This window comes from Excalfactoria chinensis, chromosome 2 (genome assembly GCF_039878825.1).
Source record: "Excalfactoria chinensis isolate bCotChi1 chromosome 2, bCotChi1.hap2, whole genome shotgun sequence".
In the NCBI taxonomy this organism is placed as follows: domain Eukaryota; kingdom Metazoa; phylum Chordata; class Aves; order Galliformes; family Phasianidae; genus Excalfactoria; species Excalfactoria chinensis.
The window spans coordinates 103,964,945-103,990,985 of NC_092826.1; the positions used below are offsets into that span (position 1 = coordinate 103,964,945).

General features: G+C 36.1%; 1 protein-coding gene across 9 annotated transcripts in view; it reads left to right on the top strand.

The window, feature by feature from the left end:
• HDAC9 (histone deacetylase 9) overlaps nucleotides 1-26,041 on the top strand; it is a 402,973-nt gene that overhangs the window by 169,166 nt on the left and 207,766 nt on the right. For 5 of the 9 annotated variants that reach the window (XM_072328342.1, XM_072328337.1, XM_072328333.1 and 2 more), the window contains 3 exons: nucleotides 21,341-21,582; nucleotides 22,525-22,675; nucleotides 24,790-24,916. In XM_072328342.1, the coding sequence (XP_072184443.1) occupies nucleotides 21,341-21,582; nucleotides 22,525-22,675; nucleotides 24,790-24,916 (520 nt within the window). The remainder of the gene's footprint in view (nucleotides 1-21,340; nucleotides 21,583-22,524; nucleotides 22,676-24,789; nucleotides 24,917-26,041) is intronic. The other 4 variants (XM_072328339.1, XM_072328343.1, XM_072328338.1 and 1 more) reach the window with 3 other exon arrangements.

Below are 26,041 nucleotides of genomic sequence, written 5' to 3' on the forward strand. Positions count from 1 at the left end.
TTGAGGTCTGACCATGTTTTCTAGGAATTGTGACTATTTTTTTATTTTTATTTTTATTTTTATTTTTATTTTTATTTTTATTTTTATTTTTATTTTTATTTTTATTTTTATTTTTATTTTTATTTTTATTTTTATTTTTATTATTTTTATTTTTATTTTTATTTTTATTTTTATTTTTATTTTTTATTTTTTTTATTTTTTTATTTTTTATTTGTGTGTGTGTGTGTGTGTGTGTGTGTGTGTGTGTAGTTCTTTGTGTTCTCTTACCCAACATCTCCAGTGGTGATGGATATGTGATCTCATCTTATTCTGGGCACGCCTCACAGCACTATTCACACACAACCCACGTTAAACATGATTTTGCTTTCTGACTCTTTACTCCCTTGAGATATATAAATATGTCACAGAAGACAGCAAAACTGTGCTCTGAAATGATATGAGTTTATTCAGTGATGGCGACAGCTCATTTGTGTTGATGGTGACTTCCCGATTTTGAACATAGACACAATTTGTACTTGTTTCAGTAATCACTGTTTCCTACCTGTACTGTATAATCTGTTCCTAATGCCTATGACCTGTTTTTTAAGTCTTTCTTTTTATAGCTGCTTACGTACAGTATTTATAGAAACACTATTGAAATGGTCACAGTCAGAGGTGCAGATAACACCCATTTATCTCTCCTGTGTATCTCTCCAGATTTTGCTGCACAGTATTAAAATATTGTAAAGCTATTTGGCACACATAGTTACTACTTAAAATGAAAAATTGTGTCTTTTGTCATTTATCCACAAAGTTGTGCTCAGTACTGTTTGTAGCTTCTGCTGTATTTTGCATACTTGTCTGAGCGAATAATGTCTGCTTTCTACTTTCACAGTAGAACTGACTAGTCTGTAGTTGGCCATCATGACTGCAAACAAAAATGTGGTGGGAAAATATCATCTACAGATGAAAGTGCTTACAAATTAACTATGCCATGCAGCAGGATGTTCAGATTACAGAGCATTTATTTATTTTTTTTTTTTAGCTTTAAAATGGCTTTGCAATGGATATGGCATTAAGTTGCACACAGACTTCTCTGAAGTTAGTAAAACCCAGCTGTTTTCTAAAAACAAAACAAACCATAGTAGCTTAATTCAATGAAAGATTAATTAATATGATCTGAAAAGAAAATCACACAGTGGTTTTCAGAAGGGATGCTGGCAGTAGAGTAGATTTGTATATATGTGACATTCCATTATAGTATTTATGACTAAAGAACAGTAGCACAAGACCTTCTGAAGTATCTCATTAATAGATTAAACTGGTAATTGAAAGCTGCAGTTGAAAATCTAGACTGGCATTTCATAAAATCATTTCCAGAGGTAACAAATTACTGTATATCATTCCAAATATTAAGATGCAATAGCAGAGAAATTTCCAGTCTGATTAGTGAGATCATAGTTTGTATATGTGCAAAATATATGTAGATCACTCCGAAAGTTATGCCTCCTATTTAATTCCATGGAAACTACAACATATACAAAGAGCACAATAACATTATTTGAAAAAGCAAATTATCAGTTACAAAATGCTATTTTTCAATATAGTCACCACCATTAGCTGTGCAGTTCTATCAGTGATGATCAAGAGCCTGTATGTCATGCTCATTGCAACCTGTACCAGTGGAGGTGACCCCCTGTTGCTGTCTTTACAATTGAAATGCATCACCCACTGCCTCACTGTGCTCACATCTGCTGTTTGAGCTCCAGAAACATTCAGTAATCCCCAATGAATGTTGTTGGGTGCCATTTTCTCTCATGGAGAGATTCAGTTCCACACATTTGATTCGTCTGTACTTCCACGTCAGATGTGATTCTATCAGACTGCCCCTCTGCTGCCATCTGTTGAATGGCAACAAAATGTCATGAAATGTTGGCGAGTGGTATTGCCATACCACGAACATCTGCCTCTGATGTCATGGGCCAACATAATAAAATAGAAGGCTTTTGGAGAAGCCCTTGTATATGCTATGTAAGAGAGAGATTGCGAAATACGTATATGAGGTATTTAGTGAGTATAAATATGGCATCTGCCAGTAGATTAGTCACTGTCATGTTCCCCTGTTCTGTCTTTGTGGGGAAAAAGAGAGAGAAAATGAAGAAAGCAACTGCAGCATGCACATGTGGTATATGCCTGTCTTCCTTTCTGAACACACAGAGTTGGCTTTTAGGAGTCTACCATAGTCTGGAAAGCATTAGCAGACTCTAAGCAGAGTTCTTTTTGCTGAGAGCATTGGTCAAAGGGGACAGGAGAAGGGTTACGAATTAACATAAAAGGCACATGTTTTCTTTCAGATGCTTTCATCTCCATAAATACTATAAAAATTTGCAGATCTTTGCACATCTGTTTGAAGTCCCAACCCATTTTTGTATGAGATGGGGTTAAACGCATGACTTCCCTCAATGCCTCTTCATCCGCTGAAGGTTTACTCTCATAAGAAAAGATCTACTTTATGAAAATTCACTTCACTTCTGCTAATAGACCAACAGATTTGCAAAATATTGTGTGAAGGCTGTTGTTCTAATATGGTGAGCATTTTATTGGTGAGTACTTTGGTAAGGGCTAACGGCCAGCTGAAGTTGGCCAAAAAGGAGCGAGCAAAATCTAGGAATTTCAAGCTAAAGCAACATATATTTACTTGTCATTATACTTTACATCTTTAAGCTGAAGCGAGACTTAAAGCTTATTGTCTCTTAAAAGTGTAGCTATGAGATCAGAATAAGGATACTGGCACATTAGTGTAGATAAATATCTGGTAGGCATGGGTTATTTCAGTCTAGTTTACCCAAACTTCAAAATCCGTCTCAACACAGGAGTTCATTAAAGCCACAAGCCCTACCATCAGCAGTTTGGATTCCTATTCCATTAGCCTGTCACAGTAAATCCCAGCCGTTCCTCATGATCTGTCCTTTTTTGTCCAACTCATTCCCTTCTAGTATGTGCCCCCTGTGGATTGCAAGGGAAGAACTTTGAGCTGTTCTCCTGTGTTACCAGGTGTGCTGGTGCCCTGAGGCCAGGTAAGCAAGACAGTGTTTGGAGGGACCCCAAAAAAGCTTTAGAAAGACTAAGAGCCATTTAACATCTAAGATGACAGAGAATCCTTGCCAGATGGTTTTCTTTACTTAGACTGAAACTATCTGAGGACTGTTAGCTTTGTGTTGGTAGCTTTGTCTTCCACAGCCTGCAGAAACAGTCAGTGAAATGGCTGTGAGGTTGCTGCTGGGAGTTGTCAACACCGGTTATTGTGGGCTATTTTTTGATCTCAAGTGGTGCTACTGCGCTATAAGAGTCCTGCTCGATGGAAGAGTGGTTTTATCATTGCTGAATGACAGCTGTTCCCCAGGCACTAGGCTACCCAACTTGATCCATTTTAAAATAGTATTCATATGGTGTTAATTGGCTTAATTGCATTAAATGCATTATTATGTTTTACTAGCAAATTGAGTGATGTAGGAGTCATGTTCACCCCTGAAGAAACAACTCCATGCACTGCCTGCTTCCACAGCTCCTGGCTGTTGTGCAGTGCTCATGCTCAGTGACAGGCCCTGATAGCACAGATGGGTTTAGTGAGGCATTCTGGGCCCTCACTGGATATATCTCACGTAGCTGACATTGTGGCTCACACCACACATTCTTAGTGAAACTTATCGAGTCTCTTGACTTCTTTCTTAAAATAAGAACAGGGATCTCATCCTTGTCTTCAGAGACAACACTATGAGGGCAAATCTGATAGTGAGGGATGGCACAGCCTACGGGGAGGAGGTGAGGAGCTGGTGTTAAGTGGCTTAACAACCTCAGGGTCTATTTGAGGGTCTTACATTTAGGAATAATGAGTATAGTTGAGCAATTTTTCTTTAGGTCTCCTTTCAAACCACTAACAGGAACATTATGCAAGAAGAAATACTCTGTTCAAGTGATTCTTTGGTTTGCAGCTCTCGATATGGAATTGTGGTATTTAATGCTTAGTCCAGCTGTTCATATGTAAATACATGTATATGCAATTCAAATGCAAATAGCAAATAAAGTTGAGTATATCAGCTGTGCCTAAAACTTTTCAGTAAATAAAACTGAGCAAGCTGATGGTGCCATTTCCTTTAGTTGGTCTTCCTTTGTGGCTTGATTGTTTTAGGAAAGCAGTAGTGCCAGTATTTCTGTAGCTGTTGACTTAGTTGTGTGTGTAGTATGTCTTAATGGTAAAATAAAAAAGGAACTCTTTTTAAAAAATGGAATATAAAATTATATGCATATTTATGAAATATACGTTTTTAAAAATTCAAGATTTTCATTTTAAGGGATATAGTTTGTATACTTATATTTTAAAGCAAATTGTTTTAATGGCATACAAAGATGTGACTGAGATCATATTATGGCTAAAGAATGTTTCAGTAAGAAACCTACAGTTGGTTTGTGTTTTTATTTTACTCCTTTACAGTGGTGCAAGCTTTAGATTTGAAAGGCTAAGAAAATCATTAAGAACATACTCTGCTAGAAAATAGAGGTATTTTGATGCATTAATCATTTTACTCAGCAGCTGCAGTAGTATGTTGATATTTCTGTACTGAGGAGACTGTGGTTCAGTCCCTGGTGCCTAAGGTCAGGCTGAGGACTGGAACCACAGTTATTTAGCAGGAAATTTATACTGATTCAGACGGTGCTGTGGAATATTGGGTAGCCTACTGTGGAAAAGGAAACCACAGGAAAGAGATGAAAACAAAACCACTCCGCATGTCCATGCCAACATACACCACGAGTTCAATGGCCACAACCAGTGAAGTTTCACAGTGAGAGGTGCCAGCAAAGATTACACAGTCAAAAGTAGTCCCTGGAGGTGATGATGAAGTGCTTATGAAGAGCATGGGAAGGAAGCAAAATATACAGGATCTGTTCAACATACAGAAAGAGTCCACTGCATTTCACTTCATAACCCATTTCATTTTAATTTGTTTTTACTGCAGTTCCTTTCCTTTTTTTTTTTTTTTTTTCTTTTTTTCTTCTATTTTTTTTTTTCCTGTTTGTGCTGTGATTCTGTGTATTCTTTCAGAAAATTTAGATTTATTTGATCTAAATTTTTTGCTGTAAATGTAAATATTGCAGTATGAAGAAAATTAGTGATTTAGTCAGAGCAGAAAATAGCTTTCATAATGAGGCAAGAGTAATAATTATGCACTGAGTGGATTTCTGGGAAGTGGATTCCTGGATTCCCTGCACTGCCTTTTTTTTGTTTGTTTTGGAAGTACAATATAGCATCTTAAAATTATTTTGCCATGAAGTCGGGTATATTAAAAGAAGGAAGGGGCACTTTTAATCTAATGTGACAGTAATAGATAAAGGGAAGGTACAATGATCTATCATGATAAAAATGATTTTGCTGTTGTTGAAAGAAGGTCAATTTTGACATTTTTTCATGAATAGTAACTTAGAAGTGATTTATAAGGTAATGCAGTTATTTCCAATTATTCATTTTATCTTGAACATCTTTTGACACTTGACAGGATCAGTAGCTCTAGAAAGGCTAACTGCATTAATGTTGATCTTTGAAAGTGCTTTCGTTCAGTGAACGTTATAGAAATCAAACTTGCTTTTTTGAGACATGTTTGTGTCTTTCTACCCTTTGTTAATATGATTCTCATTTAGAAACAGGAACTGTGAGATGTGCTGGGGAATAAATAGATCTCTTCTAAATAGCTATTGTCAAGGAAGAGCGAAGGAAATGAATTGTGTGAATTCTTAGAACCAAGCAACGTTTATTTCAGAAAAAGACATACTTCTCAGGTCAGGATGGCTTTTGCTTTGCAAATAACAGTTTTTTTTTCCTGTTTTTGTAATAATGTAATAATGATAATAGGGAAATTTGCTGTGGCACTTTCTGCAGATGAAATATTATAGAAGGCTGTTTGAACCAGCTTGATATGAAAATTGGAAACTCTGGCAGAGTTTTAAGTTTTGGTTGCATTGAAGCTTGTATCATGTGAGCCTGCCTGATGTTATTGGGGTAATATCAGCATTGTAGCTGTGTTTTGAACTCAGAAATGTGTGGAACTGAACAAACATGAGAGGAAAAGATGCACGGTAAGATTTCTGAAGAGGGCTTTATTTAAAGGGATGGAAGGTTTGGTGAGTAATTTTTCATCTAGTCTCTCTCTTTTCTTTGAGAGAAAAGTGATCAGCAGGTTGTCACTAGGAAGGCACAACACAGATTTGAAGATGAATATCATTTTGAGATCTCATTCAGAAATAACTGAAATGATTACCAGTTTCTGTGCAATGCTCTGAATCAGTTCAGCGTGGACAACTGTTTTTGAGGAACTGATTAAATTCTGAAGATTCTTTCATGTACACAGGTACTTTCTCAGGATATTTGAATTGTTTAAGATTACTATCGAGCATTTTCATTCAATTCTGGAAGTTTTAGGTCTTTAACTAGATTTCATTTTCAGGTAATTCTGAAAGGACATCATTTGATGATAGTCATGAGATGCTGTTTCAGTGGGTCTAATTGGGGGTTTTAGTGGCAGAAGGGACTTGAAATATTGATTTTTGTATTCAGTTTATTCTGATATTAATCTGCGTATCTGTTTATGTACATTGCATCCTTTGGTTTGTATATGGATTTGAAAAGCTAATATCCAATTGGTAGACATGTTTTCTAGTAAAAATTACATTTTTTTAATAAACTCAATTTGAGTGGCAGCAAAAATAACATGAGATGATTCAATAAAAATATCATAAATGATACCTAATGATTTTATTGTAAACTGATCTCTGTAATAGTTTACCACTGTTTTGATGGAAAGGGCAATCCCACTCAATAGTATTTGGGGAGTTCTTCAGCTTATGACAAAATAATTTGCTGTCAGTATGAATGTATTTGAGCAAAATTATGCCATACCTGTTAGGTTATATATGTCACTGTTGACTAACTAATGTTCCTTGATCTTGTTCTAAGGAGTTAGGGATCTGCAGTTGTTCAACCTTTTGATTAGAAGTCATTCAGCAAGCACTATGGCACTGGATTTCCATGACTCTGTAGAGCTGACTAATGGTACAGTTTGATACTGTCTGAGGTCAGACTCCTTATAATTACTACTGGGCTCTCATCAATTTTATCCCAGTCTGAGGCCTTTTCTTTTCTAGAAAGACCTGTAAGGTGAAATGAAGCAAGCTTGCAAAAAGCCCATAAAAGAAAGCACAACTTCTGGAAGTGGGTGAATTAAGAGGCTTGTAGAGTGATAGGTAATCATTTCTCATATTTCAAGAAAGACCATTTACTAGTTTTTTATGGTCTTTGACTTGAAATTTGTTTGACCTGTATTCACATGAGATTTGCACTGGAACGGGCTACCCAAGGAGGTGGTGGAGTCACACTCCTGGAGGTGTTCAGGGAACATTTAGATGTTGTGCTGAGGGACGTGGTCTAGTGATGGTGATGGATGGATAGTTGAACTGGGTTATCCTGTGGGTCTTTTCCAACCTTGGTGTTTCTATGATTCTATGATTAAGGTAAGTCCTTAAGTAACCCTTTTCCCAGTCTACTGACTATAGTTATAGTTGGTATTATATATATATTATATTATATTATATTATATTATATTATATTATATTATATTATATTATATTATATTATATTATATTATATTATATTATATTATATTATATTATATTATATTATATTATATTATATTATATTATATTATATTATATTATATTATATTATATTACATTACATTATATTATATATATCATATATATATGGATTACACATAAATATATATATATTATATATATATATAATATCACTATCTACTTAATTCTTTTTTTAATTTTTTTTTTTTCCTCTGGAAGATGTAGTTATGATTGGAAATGAAATTGAGTTTTATGGATGCATATGTGAGCTCTATCTGAACCAAGTTTTTAGTCAGTTTGCTGGTTTGCTATGCTGAGTTGTGGAGAAAGTGAAAAGTGATAGTATTGGGTATCAGCTTTGCTTTGTGCTGTTTCATCTAATGCATAGATCTAAACTGTTGGATTGTCAGAGTAGCATTCACATACTTGGGATGTATAAAATCAGTGACACCTCCAGACCTCCTTTGCTACAGGTAGGCTGACTGTTGGTAATTCTCCAAATATTTATTCCTTTCTGAAGACTGTTTCTGTCCACAACAAGGAGGAGATGGTGACTATACATTTTGTGGTAATTCTAGGAAATGGTGTTTTATCCCATTAACTAGGGGCAAGTCAGTTTCATGCAATTTGTTCTTCAGCTTCAGCCCCTAAAACATTTCATTAAATATACTTTATGGATATAATAGCATGTCTTAGTGTTCATTTAATCAATTATACTTTACAGTCAGCAGAGAGTGCTGTGCCAGGATTGGCTACAGGGAACTCCATTACAGTGTAAAAATTTCAGTTTGGATATTTACCATCAGATATCACTCATTAGCAAAAAATATATTCCCATTTCTTATCAGTGTAATTTATATAAGCATGTATGACATAAGTATAAAAAGCCATAGAAAGTGGAGCTTTCTAGATGCAGCTGGTGCTATTTGTGTTTTATTACTAATTCGTTTAATATAATATCACTGTAGTATCTTCAATAAACTAAGACCATTGAAAATCACTTTCTGGTAACTTGTAACACATTGTTTCAAAGAGAGCGAAAAGCTAAAAATTAAGCAGATGACTGCAGTCAGGAAGAATTTTTAAACTATGGGTAGGAGTGTGTCAGGCTCTTTGTTTAGCTAAGAGAGCTGGAAATACTTTGCTGTAATGTTTATTGACTTACATTATTTACTTGTATTCTTGCTCTATTTTGTTATTTTAGATATTGTTTCATACAGTATTCACAGAAGAAAATACTTCATTTGAAACAGAAGTTTCTAATATCTTAAACATTTGATTTGTCAAATGCAGAAAGAAAGAAAAAGGAAATAATTTCAAAAATGTATCAGACATGGGTATGGAAATAAAAGAAAGACTGAAGAACTATATGCCTATTTATGAGGAAGAAAGTAAATGACATTGAACAGAAGAGCCCAGGAAAGGACACTGCTGCTCCAGCTAAGACACTCTTGAAACTTTAGGGATCCAGCTTTCTGCAGCAAGTTCTAGTTTCTGTCTTATGACACTCAAAATTTTTTACTTCTGTTTGATACCAAGCTCTCTCAGTGATTTGGCTTGCAGTTGTCATGGCAAGCTTTGTCACTGCAAAACTTTAACTGTGCTGCTCTCTTCCAGTCCTTAATAGACAATAATTCCATACCATGTTGTGAATCCTTTCTCACTGGTCACACAAAGTCCTGCTTACAGTGTAAAAGCAGAGCATTTCTTCTCGCATTGCCTTTTGCATTGCAAACTCTCAGTTCATGAAGTCATTTACAGCCAGATTCGAAGGCTCAATCAGCAGAACTAAATGTACTTCATACTTCAGTGTGGCAAGGTTTTTTTTGACCTTAATCTTGTGAGAGGGAACTTCTACTCTGAATGATTAATTTACTAAGTGTGGAGGGCTGAGGGTTTCAATGTGGCTAAGTTCTATTTAAATGATTTATTTTGAGATTCTCAAAGGACACAGAGAGTTTCTTGAAGAGTAGTTTTGAATGCTTGACTCCACGTAAGCAGTCATTCTAGTGTTCAAGTTCCACATTTGATCTGCAAATTTAGAGAATTTGCACTTAAAAATTGAGTAATGTTCTCATGGATTTTTTTAAACTTCATAGTGTGAAATATAATTTCTGGACAAAATTTCTTGGGAAAGAATCTCTTATTTGAGGATGAAGGAAATATCCACTTGACTGGCCTTCTGCTTGTCAAATGAGGAGAAATGCAGACAATCCACTAGTAAGAAATGGACCTACTGATTGATATGCAGAAAAAAAAGGGTAATAATTTTTGGATTTCCATTTTTCTGAAATGTGCTTGCTACATTGCATCAAAAAATGTATGGAATTTTTCTGTTGCTGTTGTGGATTTCTTTTTTAATTTTTTATTATATATATTTTTAAGAAAGTAGAGGTAGAGATGTATTTTTTAGCAGTCTTTTGTTGCATTGTTTTGTTTTGTTTTTTAATATTACAAAATGCAGACCCATTATTCAGTATTTATATAGAATAATAATGATGGAAAATGTATTTAACTAAAATAACAGCAGTATATTAATAATTTCTATAGTTTGCTTTTCCACTGCTCAAAAATTACAAAGACAATTGTTTAACAGAATGAGTAGAAATGTCAGTTTATTTCCTGTGCTCACCATCATATGTCCCTAACTCTACTTACTCATCAAGGTAACTTAACTGTAAATTAGATGGAGACAGCTTGTTCTATTTGCAGTTTTCAGTTTAGCCAATGTATGTCTGAAATGAATTTAAAAGCGTGGTAGTGGCTTGAAGTCAAATAAAGAAATAATATTAAGTTGGATAGATATATCATTCCAGTGATGTCACTTATGGATATCAGGAAAAACTTCTTTACAGAAGGTGTTGCTGAGCACTGGAATGCGGTCCCCAGGGAGGTGGTTGAGTCACCATCCCTGGATTTCTTTAAAAACCATTTGGATGTGGTGCTCAGGGACATGATTTAGCAGAGGATTGTCAGAGTTAGGGTAGTATGGTTAAGTTGTGGTTGGACTCGATGATTTTTAAGGTCTTTTCCAACTGGAGTGATTCTATGATTCTATGAATTCTTAAAATAAAATTATCTAAAAAATCATCCAGGGAAAGAATACCAATAGGAATTTTGTTAATGAACATTTAAAGCAAAAAGATTAATTTTATTATATCAGTAAACTCAGTTAAGCTGTGTTTTCGTTGTGTTTGTTGTCTACATATACCTGGATATAAACCATGGTATTTGTTAGAAATTAGTCATTTCACCGAGCTTCATTCTGATTTTCTTATTGACCTGGTAAACAAGATTTGCCCCCTCTGGTGGTTGAAATCAGGGCCATCACATTTCGGGGGAACGTTTTCTGGAGATCTGTCTAGTCTGGAGAGTGCAACCCATGAATCCATTCTATGATTCTGTGGTACTATAACTACATGAACTAGATGTTACATCTCTAGTTTGGGATTTTCTTGAGCTCAAGAACATAATTTGATCTTAGAATTGAAAATCTAAATGTTTATGTATGTGTGTGTATTTGTGTGTATTTTGACCACAGTAGCCTTTTATTATAAAATTGGAGAGTTCTGTAATACTCAGGTTACAGCTGTGAATTTGAGATGTCTATCTCCTTTTTTTTTTTTTTTTTTTTTTTTTTTTTTAAGTAATTCCCCCAAATCCCAAGTTGCAGAATATGAGAGAGAGAGAACTTCTTTTTTGTTATTATTTTCTGCAGGTTATCATTTGAATCTATACACTACAAAACCAAAACTCTCTACTCTCTTTGTATTAATGAGAAAAAAAAAAAAAAAAAAAAAAAAAAGCATCTTGGAAGACTGAAATTTCCTTGATTGTGAGTTCATAATGATTTGTATATTTTATGTAATCTCATTTATAAAAGGTGCCTGTCTTAGTAATGGAAATGTGGCCATCCTCATTGTCCTCAAGGTTGTTCTTTGAAAGATGTACTCTTTTGGCAGCAAAAACAAACAACAAAACAACAACAACAAAGGAAAACAACAACCCAACACACCAAAACCAACCAACCAATCAAAAAAAAACCCAACAAATTAAATCAAGACCTTTGAAACACAACTCTATCATCAAGATAATTGGATCTTCCTCTGGAAGATCCCTTACTGTTGTTTCAGCAGCCCATTGTCTCTGCCTATTGACATCTCAATACATCCAACTCTGTGGCTCAGTAGCTGCATAATATTCTCCTCATCTGTATTGCCATTCTTTCTGTCCCTTCTCATATTCTGCCACTTCTAATTCACTTCTGCAGTCTATTAAACTCTACCTGGTATGCTTTAAATCACCATTATGACAATTTCTTCTTTTTTCCCTGCTTTCCCCATAGATTTTTCTCTACTCATGCTTTAATCTCTGATTCTAGATATCAGTATTCCAACAGGTGCAAACTAGTGATCTAATAGTATTCATGTACTTTTTTTAGTCACTATGCAAATATACAGGGAGCTTTCTATTGGCAAAGGACAGATTCCCCAGAGTATGCTATAGTCCAAGGCAAGGTGGTATGAAGGAGAGCAGAACAGAAATAAAAACATAGGAAAATAACCCACAACTTTTCTTCTCTAATAAATATCTAGAGTTGTTAATTTTGTGTAACATATATGAACTACATTTCTGAGCTGGCATAGTAAGTAGTAGTATGTTGCCAGCCCCTGACTGTTGTTTCCCTTAATCTCCCTCTAAAATGATTCTTTAAAAGGTATTGTTATTCTTTGTTGGGCTTTTCCCCTCCTCAGTGGGAGATTTCAGTTCAGTCCCAATTTTCAGTGCTTGGGTTCAAAACCATGTTTAGCCCCAATTATATCAAAGATCAGGATGATCCATGAACACTGATTAATAACAATGGAATAATAGAAATTCATTTCTGGTTTCCCATGAAAAATGATTTCTAGAGACACTGTGAGCTTAGTGAGTCACATCTACACGTTAGCTTTAGCTATGCATTAAAAAAGAAGAAAAAGAAAAACCCTAAATATGGTAGTATCTTGGGGAGCACACACAGCTACAAAAAATAAAAGGAAAAAAAAAAAAAAAAAAAAAAAAAAAAAAAAAAAAAAAAAAGCTTTGAAAGTGGGGAAAAAAACGCTTCCTGGTTATTTTTGGTTCATTTATTTATTTATTCCTAAAATACCAGTAGAGTTGCCAGCAAGAATTGCCAGTAGTCCCTTGGAAGATTTGCACCAGAGCTTGGCTTCCAAGGGTGTCAGTTGAAGCACTGGCTGTCACACACCTGAAACAGCAGAACTATTTGTGGATACTTGTTCAGCAGAGCTCTACCCACAGCCTAATTGGCTAGGAGAACACTGTCCAATGATACTAAAGATATAACTGCTGGCATACCCTAATGGTATCTCTGATATTTAAGGGAGAACTTTTTGCCCTCTTATCTTTCTTTGTATCACCCATTTAGGATTAGAATAGTGACATCCCCACTGTTGGGGGTTATTCAGCTGTTGTAAACTCTACATAACCACCAACACACCTACAGCATTCACAGGTGGAGAACAGATGAAAGCGGAGTGGAAATCTACATTCTGGATGTATTTGGGACTTCTTGCTGAAGCACTGTAATATCTCTGAATGGGGCATCAGAAAAAGGCTGTAGCAGGTCTCTGAAAAGCCCTGTGGTACCCTCTCAGTCATCCTTAACATCCTGCAGGGTTTTGTACACTGTCTTCTAATGTGTAATAATACTGACACAAACATATATATCACAGAATCACAGAATTGCAGGGTTTGGAAGGGACCTCTAGAGATCATCGAGTCCAACCCCCCTGCCAAAGCAGGTTCCCTACACCACGTCACACAGATAGGCATCCAGGTGGGTCTTGAATATCTCCAGAGAAGGAGACTCCGCCACTACCCTGGGCAGCCTGTTCCAGTGCTCCGTCACCCTCACCGTAAAGAAGTTCTTGCGCACATTCGTGCGGAACTTCCTATGCTGAAGTTTCAGCCCATTACCCCTAGTCCTGTCCCCACGCACTATTGGAAAGAGACCAGCCTCACCACTATGGCTCCCACACCTCAGATATTTATATACCTGGATCAAATCCCCTCTCAGCCTTCTTTTCTCAAGGCTAAGATAAGGCCATATATATAATTTATATGTGTCATTTAGCATTATATCTATTTTAAAAAGGGAGATGAAAGGAATATTTTGTCATGTCTTCTCTTTGCATTTGCTGAGCGTTTCAGGGCATGATGCAAGCAATGTGTATTTAAGCAAGTGCACACCCACAGTTTTATTTCACACATGGTTCCATTTACATTAATTAACTAATTGTAAGAGTTGAATGAATTGACCAGCAGATAAGCTGGCACTTATTGATTTGGAGATAGATTGTACCTACTGAATTCTGAAACTGCCAAATAGTGTTACCACCAAATCAAACCTTAATTGTCATCCTTAGTATCATCTTTTTAGGAGCGATACTGATCCGTGTATAGAAGATAAATAGCCAAAATCATGCTATTTGTTTTGTACTCTTTTCTATTTTTTCTTGTCACAGAGTACACACTGTGGCCAAATAGATCAACTTGATACTGTATACCAACAGCATTATTAACACTGGAGTATCATCATTATTATAGTGTTAATAATATGTGTATTCTTATGTGCACTATCTAATAATTTACTAATAATACTACTAGTATGTCATACACTGTGGAACTGAGAAGAAAGATATGTAGAAATGATATATTTTTAACTATACATACATTTGTCTTTGTCGTGTTTCTGTATTGCCTGCAGCAGAAGTATTCAGAGTTCCTTATATCAAAAGTGCGTTTTCTGGAAAGTGAAGATGCGCCTGTGTGCTGATGGGTGTAGGGAACGCATGTATAAGAGCTCTCTACCTGAAATGTAAAGTAACCCAGAAAACCAAATGTAGATCACTTTGAATTTCTTGATAATAGATCATCCCAGGTTTGGGTTTAAAAGTGTTTCACATTCCGATGTGATTTACTGGGGCACGTTTGCTTTTATTCCTCTGACAGAAGTGGTTGGCCTGCTGTTTGCATGAACCCTGGCAGGCTAATGTGTTCGCTGTAAAAGAAACAGCAAACACTAACATTTTAAAACTTCTTGGTTATAGCAAATTAGATGGCTTTTATGTTTGTGTTTGTTATGACTGTTTGACTCAAAAGCATATTTGCAGAGGAGGAATCTGATTTTTGTAAATCAATATAATAAAGCCTTTGATTTTATTTTATTTTTTTACAAAAGCCAGTTAGCTGTAACTTCAGTGTTGGTATTTCAAGGCCTCTCACTGATATTTTAGAAGCTTGTGGTTGTTCAAGCTTCCTTTCCAGGCCCTGGGGAAATAAGAGAATGGTAAATCAAAGCACAGATCACTGTTTGCATTTATTTTACTTCTCATTATGACATGTATGCAAACACTTAAAATAAATAGGGAAAATGTATAATCATGATAAAATCCCTTTTATAGAACAAAAGAGAATACATCTACAGTCTAATTTATTACACTTCTCCCTAATACCATAAAGTGCGTTGAGTGCCTCTTCAAGTTTGACAGTTCATTTATACTTCTAATTCTGTGATAGTACTGTTAAAATAATTACTGATTTTTTAAGTATAATCCAAGAAAATAACTAGAAATTATTTTCTGCAATCTGAAATGAGTTGTAATTTCTTGTGTTTTTATTTTCTAAGTGAGGAAGTTTTAAAAGTACAGATTGCATCAGGGTACTTTGCTGTCACCAAAAAATGATTGTGCTGCTTTTGAAAAACACCTTTCATTTTTATTTGCTGTCTTCTTGTTGTTTTTCTTGCTTAATGTTTGAATTGAGTGAAATCTTAAGGACACCTTTTGCTGCTTGGGTGCATCCTTGTGCATAATTTTGAGTAGAAAAATTTCTTTCAATTTTAAATATTGAAGAAAAAGTTTTATTACAGAATCCATCTAACATCCATAATCAGGATGCTTTTGTCCCACTAAAGATATTGAAATGAGATACTCTCAGGCCCATCATCTTTCACCACTATAGTCATGAGAGAGAATCTGGATCAACCTTCTCAAGTGGCAGTTTTGCCTGTATTGAAGTCAACAGAGGGGTGACAGATTATACCAGCTGAGAATTGATGTACAAGATTTTAGCCACAAGAGCTGAAATGATAAAAGCATCCCATGAGGGGTATCCTAACCCTTCACAGCTTATCGATCATCTGACTTATACTTCTGTTTCTGTACTGTTTATTCTTAACATATCAACTTCTAAAACACAGGTCTTGTAGAGAGGACCAGCTTCCACCAGAAGGTTGTGAAAATCTCTCCTTTGCAGAGTAAGCTCCAAATTAGGAAATTTGTCTTGGTTTGTTGAGCAATTGCTCTAGAAGTTTTCATGCCAGACTCCATGCTCTTTAGTCATGGCTGTTCAAAACCATGTTGTTCACTTAATTTCCAAGCATCCTCACAGCTGACACATTGCTCCGTTAGCTTTTTGTTTACACTGGCTTTGAGGACAAGCAGTGCCTTATCAGTATGCCAGGACTGCTCTTAGATTACAGTGAGCAATGCTCATGTAATGCTGCTTCACAGTGAAGAAAGCCCTGCCCCAGTTAGCTCAGAAATTTTAACTCCTTTCCATGTGCCCCATCTCTGCTCTGTAACTGGTGACTTACTGACTGGCCGTTCTTTTTCTGCCCCATTCTCTCATCTCATATCCTATTGCCAAAGCTCCTCTCCTGCCTTTTATTCCTTATTCCTGAATCTTTAAGCCTCCTGCAGTATTTCATCTTTTCAGTCCTTTTCTGTCCTTTTCAGACATCATTATGGCTTTTCAGATATCAGTGCATTTCAGGTCTTGAATAAGGTGGCACATAAATATAGAGCATTCTAGGTATAAACTGCAAAGTAAATGTTCTGTACGTTTTTGATAGATCATCTACTCTTTCCACTATTTAGAACTCTTCTGTAAATTCTTTACTGCTTTGATTGTGATGACTAATACTGAAAGGAAAGGTTTCTTCACTTTCTCTGAATGAAGAAGTCAAAATGGAGGCAGTCTTGTATACACTAAGGTGTGCAAAACTGTTGTTTGTTTTCATAAAAAATGTGAAAACTATCAAAGCACTGTACAACCTAATAATCACTTCAAGCAGGGGCTCTGTTTTAAAAAAGATAGTTCAAAAGAGTAGCACTAGTATAAACAGCTCTCCTATTCTCTTCTTTCTTTGTAATACTTGACTGAGTAGATACTTGGCATGAGGTATACCTGTTTCTTGGCAGGATTATTCTTCAAAACTTTACTTGTTTTTGTTTTTTTTTTTGTCTGTTTTCAGGAATACAATTTTAGTGGCTAGTACTGAAATTTCTAGTTGGGGGTCTCTAGCCACATCTGATTTTCATTTAGCATTCCAACTTTTGTAGTCGTCCTAGTTCACTCCATAAGCCTTAACTGCTTCTTGAGTAAAACCTTGCCCTGGATGGACAAGCAGGAGCAAGAGATAAACTGACAAGTTGCTCCTCTGACCCTCTCCTCATCCAAAAGCACTATTGACAGCATGAGAAGTTCTGCTGTGAGAGGGTTAATGTGAAGTGGTCTCAACAAATTAACACAGCTCCCCTAACGTAAGAATCATAAATGCCATGGACATGTTCTCATAAACAAGTGGATGAGAATTCTTCAGTACATCTCAAATAAAGAATGGCAACACTTCAGCTGGTGGCAGCAGCCCTTCTTTAAGTTCCTGTTTTTAAAAGTGATGTAAATGTCTGCCAAGAAGAGTAACTGCCAACAACAAAAAAAAAAGGTTACCCCTCTTGGAAGATGATGGTAAGAAAGTGGGCTATTTTATTTTCTGGTATTTTCCATTGGTGTTTGTGATTCATAAGACTTATGTATTCTAATACCAGCAAACAGAAATTAATCACTGAAAAACAGCTTGAAATTCTGTCTCTTAGTGAAAGTTTTTCAGTGATTCCCATTTTAAGACATGTTTCCAAAAATCAACACACGAAGGTTAGAACAAGCTCTTTTACCTCTTTTCACTTGTGCTACAAGCCTTTAAATATACTCAACAAGCATGCCATTTTGCAAGTACCTTATTTTCTTTCTACAGAATGTCAAAAGCACTGCAGGCAGTGCAGCTATGGAATATAATTGATATGGAAGCTCTCCTGAGACTGTTTTTGTTGTTACATTTCAAGAGAAAGGCTCTTGAGGTTATATATGAAAAATAAATCTGTATGCCTTTTTCAGTTTGTTGTAGCTGAAAATAAAGTATTTTTCTGCTAAAATGTTGGTATGTTTCCTGGAATCACTGAGCTTTCAATAATGTTTTTAGTTAATATTCTGCAGTTTCATGTGGTATTCACCACAGCTAACTTGAGCTCATGGAGTTTGACTTCAGTTATTTGTAGGGAGGACTCCCTGGCTGTGCCCTGCAGTCATCAGGGATGTCGAGAAGGGATGTCCAGACCACAGCTCAAGAAGCACAGTGCAGGGTCCCACCCTGAATCATACCTGCCTCAACCTTGCTCTGTTGGGCACCAGAAGTATTGCAAAACAGGGCTCCTCCAAGTGGAGATAACCTTTAGGAAACTCAGACTCATATTTTCTTTCATTACGCATCCATCTTTGGTCAATAGCTTGAGGAAGCCTATTGTTGAAAGTCTTTTTTCCCACTGCTTAATGTGATGTTTGGACATTGTGTGTGCTGATTAGCGCATTCATTTTTCTAGTGCAAAAATACATATTTCTCTGTGTCAAAGGGGTTAAAACCTAAAGCACCCATACTGTGAATAAACATCCTGCATCACCTTTGGTCTTTTTAGAGTTACATATGTGTTGGGGTGGTGAGGAGAAGATGTTTCAACTAAAAGTCAAAGCTTTTAAATAGACTGGTTCTGATTCTGGGCTCCATTACGTACTTTCCACGCTGTCGGAATTCCACAGGGCCTCTTGTTTCTCTTCCTTGTCAGCTGATAACAAGTAACAAGAATGTAAAGGGCGTGTGGCATCAGGTTTGTGTAACAGACAGTAGCTCAGTGTTCAGTTTGGTGATTTTACAGTTACATGTATGGAATAATTTGGTTGAGGAGCTTAGCTGTTTTCAATGTAACTATTAACTGTTAGAGTTTTGAGACAGCAATTACACACAAAAGGTAATGCTGTGTCAGCAGTTAGTAGTAGTATTGGAGGTAACCTTACTGTTAGCAATATTTACAACAGGAAAAAACTGTTTGTCTTTATTTGTCAGTAAACATTGACTTTTAAATGACATGAAAGACTACGTATTGATTTCTGTGGGTTCAAGGAATACTTCAGTGTTTATCTTCCTCTGTGTTACTGAATGAGGTAAAGTTGAACCTGATGAAGGAGGTGTTCAGTGTTAGATTTATTATTTGGGTCTGTAAAAATTCTTGAAAACGTGTTTCTTACCAAACCAATTTCAGCTCTCCATTTTACTAATTGTGGAAGGAAATTTCCATTATTGGAAAAATAAGGAGACTTCCTCTCACAGTTACAGTGAAGCACTCTCAAAATGAAGAAGTGGGACACTCATCAGAGGTAGGAGGTGTAATCAGACTGAATCTCCATGCAGAATTCTAGGGGTTGTTTTGCAGCCAGTATCTGCAAAATAAACTGCAGGATTCAGTTTGCAAACACTGTGGCAAACCAAACCCTGCAAGGTTTGCAGGGCTCCAGTTACTATTATTGCTCTTAGTAAGGCTTATTATCCCGTCACAGAAGCTGTAAGAAAATCCATCTCTCCACTTTAAACATGATAAGCCTTTGTCACCTACAATGCAATTAATGTTAAAAATAGCAGAGCGCCTGTGATAAGATTGTGACTTGCAGGCAACGAGCCATTGTCCAATGCTGGAGACTTATCCAGAGGGGCAGCCAGCCTGCAAAGCTCTGTCAGCTTGCTGATTGCCAGTTCTCTTGGAGTTGGATGAAATATTCATGTCTTTGCTCTGCTCTCTGCAAGCACTATTGATTTCTTGTATAAACGCAGCTATATTTAGTCTAGACAAATGGAATGTGGATTGCTGCTGAATAAATGGGATGAAAGGCAGGACTTTTGCCTGTCCATTTCTCTTGGTCTGGGGCAATTATTTATAATCAAGAGCAGTTTTTGTAAGTTAAAGGTGATTTTTTATAATTTAGCAATTAATCTCTGAACAAAAGCAAGCACTTAGACACAATCATTCTGTTGGAAGAGAGGGTTAAGAAGGCGAATTATGCTCTGAGGTTTATAATAACAGTTACTAGGATTTAAAAAGAAAAAAAAAAAAAATAAAAAAAAGAGCAAAAACAAACCCAGAAAATGTTATGTTTGCAGAATGTTGATGAGAAAATGATGTGGTCAGTGAAAGAGATTCAGTGCCTCACCTTTTTTTCCCTACTTTTCTTTTTTTTTTCTTTTTCTTTTTCTTTTTCTTTTTTTCTTTTATTTTTGAATATCTTTTGAATATTTTGTGCTAGTAGATGTTGTGGCGCAAGTAGAATTCAGTTCTGTCTGTTTTCTGTGGTCTCTGCAGCTTTACTGTTCCTATTTACTAGACATTTTCATTGTTTCATTTTGGTTTTCTCCGTGGAAATAAATACAGCTCCAATAGGAAGAAAAGTAGAAAATATGTCTACAGTCATATTCCCTGTTTGTTTCCTGACAGCATGTTTGTTTTCAGATAATAATCTTATTTTTCTAATATAATAGTAGGAATTGCAGTTAATGTGTTTGTATTCCACTGTCCTCTAGTGGGTGGAATCAGAACTGCTAAGTGCTATCGCAGGCCCTGTGCTTTTTTCCTGATGTAAAAATGATACTAGTCAGGTTTTTGTTCTATTTCAACAGGTAGAGTTATGTTCTGTCTTGTCATTTGATATGAAAAGGTGGACTTTAAAAGTATCATGGTAAAAATCATCAGGTCTCTCTCTTTTCTTCTGCTTTTCAGTCCCTTCTATTTTAATCTGGAGACGGAGAACCACAAGACTGTTCATTAACTACTTTAATACAAGATTATAAATATATACCATTATGGCAGCAAATTAAAATAATATAATGTGTTTCCATTTCCTTGAAAGTTGTACAGAGACTACTAGGCTTAATCTAGGTGATCAGTGAAGCTTTATTGTAACTTCTCGTCTTGTATGTCTAATTATTTTCCTATTTCATGTGAGTCATTCCTGTGTGTTTGCTACAAAGCCAGATATACACAATAGCTATTTATGCATAACACAATCCCTGGATAATCTACATGCTAACGTTCACTTTTTAGGGAAATATCTTGCAACCCAGTGAGAACTGCTGTCTTCATCTCAAGCTGAAGAAGTGCCTCACGTGTTTGTTGTTAAGCTGTCATAGTACCTTAGAGGTTCTCAATAAATATTGCTCCCTAAGGCTGTGACATTGTTTCAGTACTGGATTGCTTGCTAATCTATTTAGCAGAATATTAATCTGGGAATATTTTTGCAGAGAACAGAAAGAAAATAATGAAATAATTTGGAAAATCTCAAGTTGCTAGTAGAAATATCAGAAGTTTGCATACAGTATAGTTTGCATTCTTGTTGGCTCTGTACACTGAAGGAGTGTATGAGTGAAACTGTCTTTTTTCCTCAGTAGGAATCATCTCTATTCTATTTCTCTGGTTATATTTAAATGTAGATATGTTTTGTTGTTTTCCTCACTCAGTGGATGTGAAGTCGGAGGTTCCCGTGGGATTAGAGCCTATCTCACCATTAGACTTGCGAACTGATCTCAGGATGATGGTTCCCATGGTGGACCCAATTATGCGTGAAAAGCAGCTACAGCAGGAGCTACTTCTGATCCAGCAGCAGCAGCAAATTCAGAAGCAACTACTGATTGCAGAGTTTCAGAAACAGCATGAAAACCTGACCCGCCAGCACCAGGCCCAGCTCCAGGAGCACATAAAGGTAGCAACACTTTTAATTTATCCCCTGGTTTACTGCAAAGTGTGTATGTTTAGGCAGACATGGAAAGGGAGTGCTCCTGAAAGACTTGCTGCGTCTGCTAGATGGAGTATGAGTGCTTACTTCTATGTATCTGGATGATAGAAGCCTTTTCAAGAAAAAAAACTTTGCCAGCAAGTTGTACCTAGCAAACCAAGGTAGGATTATTAGACTCCCCAGGCTCATGAAGCTGCTAAATGCATGGAAATTCAATATACCAATTTCACAGTGTTAAATTTTCAGCCAGACTATACAATACGGCTGTCTTTTCTGTGTACACAATTCTGAGTGTATTTGAAGACTGCTGCAATCTGAATGTATGCCCACAAATCAAACCAATAGACAAGTATGTAATATTTGCCTTTTAAATGGAGGTAGGGCCTACAAATGTTTTCACTCTTCTCTGACATGCCTCACATGACGTTTAAACAAACAAACAAACAAATATGTGTATAGCATTGCATATGTTGTGGTAGGACTGCTGTAATTGATTTTGACTGGAAATGTATATTATTGCCTTTGTTTTTATTTTTCCTTCTGATCTACTTTTCACTATTATACTGTGCAAAGCTTCTGCTGGCTGAAGCTGACAAATGCAACTGAGCACAGCAGCCAGGGTTTGGTGATACTCTAACAAAGAGTATTATGCAGTTTTCATATGTATTTGCCAAAAGAGAAAGAAGAGAAAGCACAGCAGTCGGCTGCTACCTGATGTTAGAGTTCATTTTTGTGCTGATGCATTTTGATCCTAAAAAGTCCGGGGAAAAGCAGTGAAGAGGTGAAAAGAAGAGTAAACGCACACAAATAAACACCAGTGCTCTTTTATTCAAGGGAGTTGTTTTGACCAGGACTGACCTACAAAACACTGCAAGCTTCACGTTCTCATGTCTTTTTGTTCTGTGCAAGTTACAACAGGAACTCCTAGCCATTAAACAGCAGCAAGAACTTCTTGAAAAAGAACAGAAACTGGAGCAACAGAGACAAGAGCAGGAACTGGAGAGGCATCGCAGGGAACAGCAGCTTCCTCCCCTCAGAGGCAAAGAAAGAGGCCGAGAAAGTAAGTGCCAATGTACCATGAATCCTAATACAAAATTAATATATTTCTTCTACCTTCTCCCAGCTGAAGTGAACATCAAGAAGATATCTGAAGAAAGTCTTTGACTGTGTGCAAAGTGCAATAGCAGCAGTCAAAGCTGTGCTTGCAGAAAAGCAGAGCCACCTGTTGCACAAAACAAAGCTGCTGTTTTGTGTACACATTTGGAGAGCTGCACATTCTGACAGACTTGTAGATAAATATCTCTCTTTATGAAATAGGAGGGAATTTGAAGGCCTAAACTTTCTCTTGAATTTCTCTCTGAAGAGCTTATTTCCTATTACAGATATCGCGACAGAACAGCAACCTATATGAACGATGAAGTTATTTGAGTATTTTTCAAGACTGAAAATATAACAAAGTGTTTACTAGTATCTTTAGTTTAGACATCTGTATACTTTTTCTCAGTGATAAAGTCAGTGTCTTGAAACTGCTTTATATTTCTTCAGATACCTTTTCATGAGACCCCGCAGGGAATTATTTCTAGCTCATATATTGCTCTAAGGTAAATGACAGATACAAAGGATGATGTTGGAATTTGATGCTCACTAGAGGGAGACAGATACAAATAATTCAGTGTAGTCAGATCAGCTTAAAAATCAGGTCTTGAAAATGCATTGTGAAGGTATTTAAAATGAAACTGCCACACAGATATTGGTATTTGCCCTCCTAGTTGAACAAAAGATTCTAATTAAAAAAGAGCAAACTAGAAAACAGTTGTACATAGTACTCATGGGAAATATACTCCTGCCTTTTTTTCTTGAATGGGAAACTGTATCAGTTCAATAGTTGCAGGTTTACCATACTGTAAACTTTAGAATTTAATGTCCACAGAGCTTCCATTACTTTGATAATCAATTAATCACAAAAGCATCATATTGCTCTGATGATGTTAGCTTTGCATTCTTAGGGGAAAGTGAGGGGTACCTTGGTTCCTTTGTCTATGGAACATTTTCTGGTAGAGCATTAACAGTCTGAGTTTGTTCCTTTAACCTTTTCTTCATAATCTAAATGGGTTACTTGCTCTCTGCAACACTAATAACTCTTCAAATCACCTGCATAATAACCCGGAAGGAGGAGGGTAACAGAAACCTCAACAACAACAACAACAACATGGATTCCATAAGGGATATGAAAATCAGCATTCATCTAAACAGTTTGACTTTGTTTGTGCTTACACCAGAAGATGAGCAGCAGTGTGAACTCAGTGTTGCCTTTCTCCGTTTGGCTTGCTCATTACACCGCACCTAGTCAAGCAGCACTTGTGACCCTCAGCCCTAGCATATGCTGCTACTGATCAGCTTAATAAGTAGAGGAGGGAAGGAAAATATAAATAGTGGAGTTAGGGTCTGAAGCTGAGGGGTAATAGAGGTATTTTATGGGAATCAGGTCACAGGGAGACATGCTCACCAGCTAACTGTGCTGTTGGGTAACCAAATACTTAGAGTATCAATATTCCTGAGTGCTACACTTTCAGAGAATCACTCCTTTCCCCTTTTTATCACTGTTTGGGGAAAATTGAAAGATTTTTATTTATTTATTTATTTATTTATTTTCATTCTTTTTACAAAGAATACTACGGCTATGAGTAAGGGAAGCGTTTCCCATGCTGGAAGAAGAAATCAGTTTATTTGATGTTGACATGAGCCGCCTTACTACCAATTTACAGAAGGAGAACGAATTCTTTGCTGCTAGTTCAAAATGAACTGTTGTTACTGAATTTTTAGTTTTTTCATTGTTTTTAGATTTGGATATTATTAGGAAATAATTTAAATTCTTTAGATCTATCTGGCTCTGGATAAATGGCCTCATCTACTGATGTAATATCCCACATGACTTCATCGATTTTCTGGATTATGGCCAACTTTAGTCTTCTACAAACAAACAACCCAAACGTTATCTCATTTTGAATGATTTCCACCAATGCTTTTTATAGTTTACAGTGCTTTTAGCAGTAAGGACATGGATTTTTATTTTTTTTTCCTGTTTTTTTTGTTTTGTTTTGTTTTGGTTTTGGTTTTCTTTAAAATGTAATTTTATAAATAAAGATGAAATGTGTTTGATTTTGTTTGTTTTAGGGGCAGTAGCCAGTACAGAAGTGAAGCAAAAACTTCAAGAGTTCCTGTTAAGTAAATCTGCAACAAAAGACTCTCCAGCAAATGGAAAGAATCATTCCGTGAGCCGCCACCCCAAGCTCTGGTACACGTATGTTCAGTATTTAGCTGTTTCTTTGCCTTATTGAGGTAGCTACTAACAGTAGACAAAATGCTTCTTCAGCAGGGATGTCAGGAGTCTCTAACTCTAGAACAAGATGGAAGAACAAGCAAAAAGTTAACAAAATATATCTAGTTGAGCTGAAGAGTACTTTGTAGACAGTAATGACACGAGTGCTATAGAGAACAGAATGGTGTCTGAAATTTGTATACACCTTTTATTTCAACCAGATCCTGTTATGGATATATTACTGTTCCAAGAGTTTACAGTTATTGCTCCTCCCCCTTCCTTTTTTTTTTTTTTTTTCCTTTATTTTTAACTAATTAATACATTTTTAACTTCTTTATTAGAACTGTTATATTATTAAAAGTCAATTAAAAAAATAAATAAAAGGAAGAAAAGAACTTTGGATGCATTTCTAAAAGAACTGCAACATTATCCCCAAACTAACCTTTACAGGTCAGACAAACAGAAATGCATATGGTACATTAGATTTTAATGTAGCACTTGTTCTTTTTAAATAGCATTACTGATGCACTTCCCTTTGAGCTTCTCTTCTAGCTAATCAGAGCACTGTAATAACATGATTTAATACACAGTTACATTGTTTCTGCTAGAGGTAAATAATTTCCAAATAATGTGTAAAATTCTCTTGAGTATGACTTCTGAACTAATGGTCTGAACTTATTCTGAGTCTTTGGATGTATGAGAATTGTAAGTTCTACAGGGAGATGTCTTCTGCTACATGAGGGAAACTTTAATGTTAGTGCTTCTATTTGACAAAAACATAGCATTACGTGATTAAACACATTACATTGAAAAGAAAGGGAGAGGCTCTGTAAGAGGCCAAGTAAAATGGTGTTTAGACAAGCACAAAGTATGAAAGTTTCCCTCTTTTCCCTTCTCTCCTCCTCTAAATAATAATAGCAACCAAACAAAAAAGCCTGTCATTGAGCCAAATGATGCAATTGCTTTGCAATGTACTATTTACATGTTCAGAAAGATCTGCCCATACTCTTTCCTTCATTCAGCAGTTGTCAGAAAGTCCTCTTCAGTTTGGAACTCCTCTGCTGACGTGAGTGTTATGTTCTGCAGAGTTGTATGCCCAGAAAACTT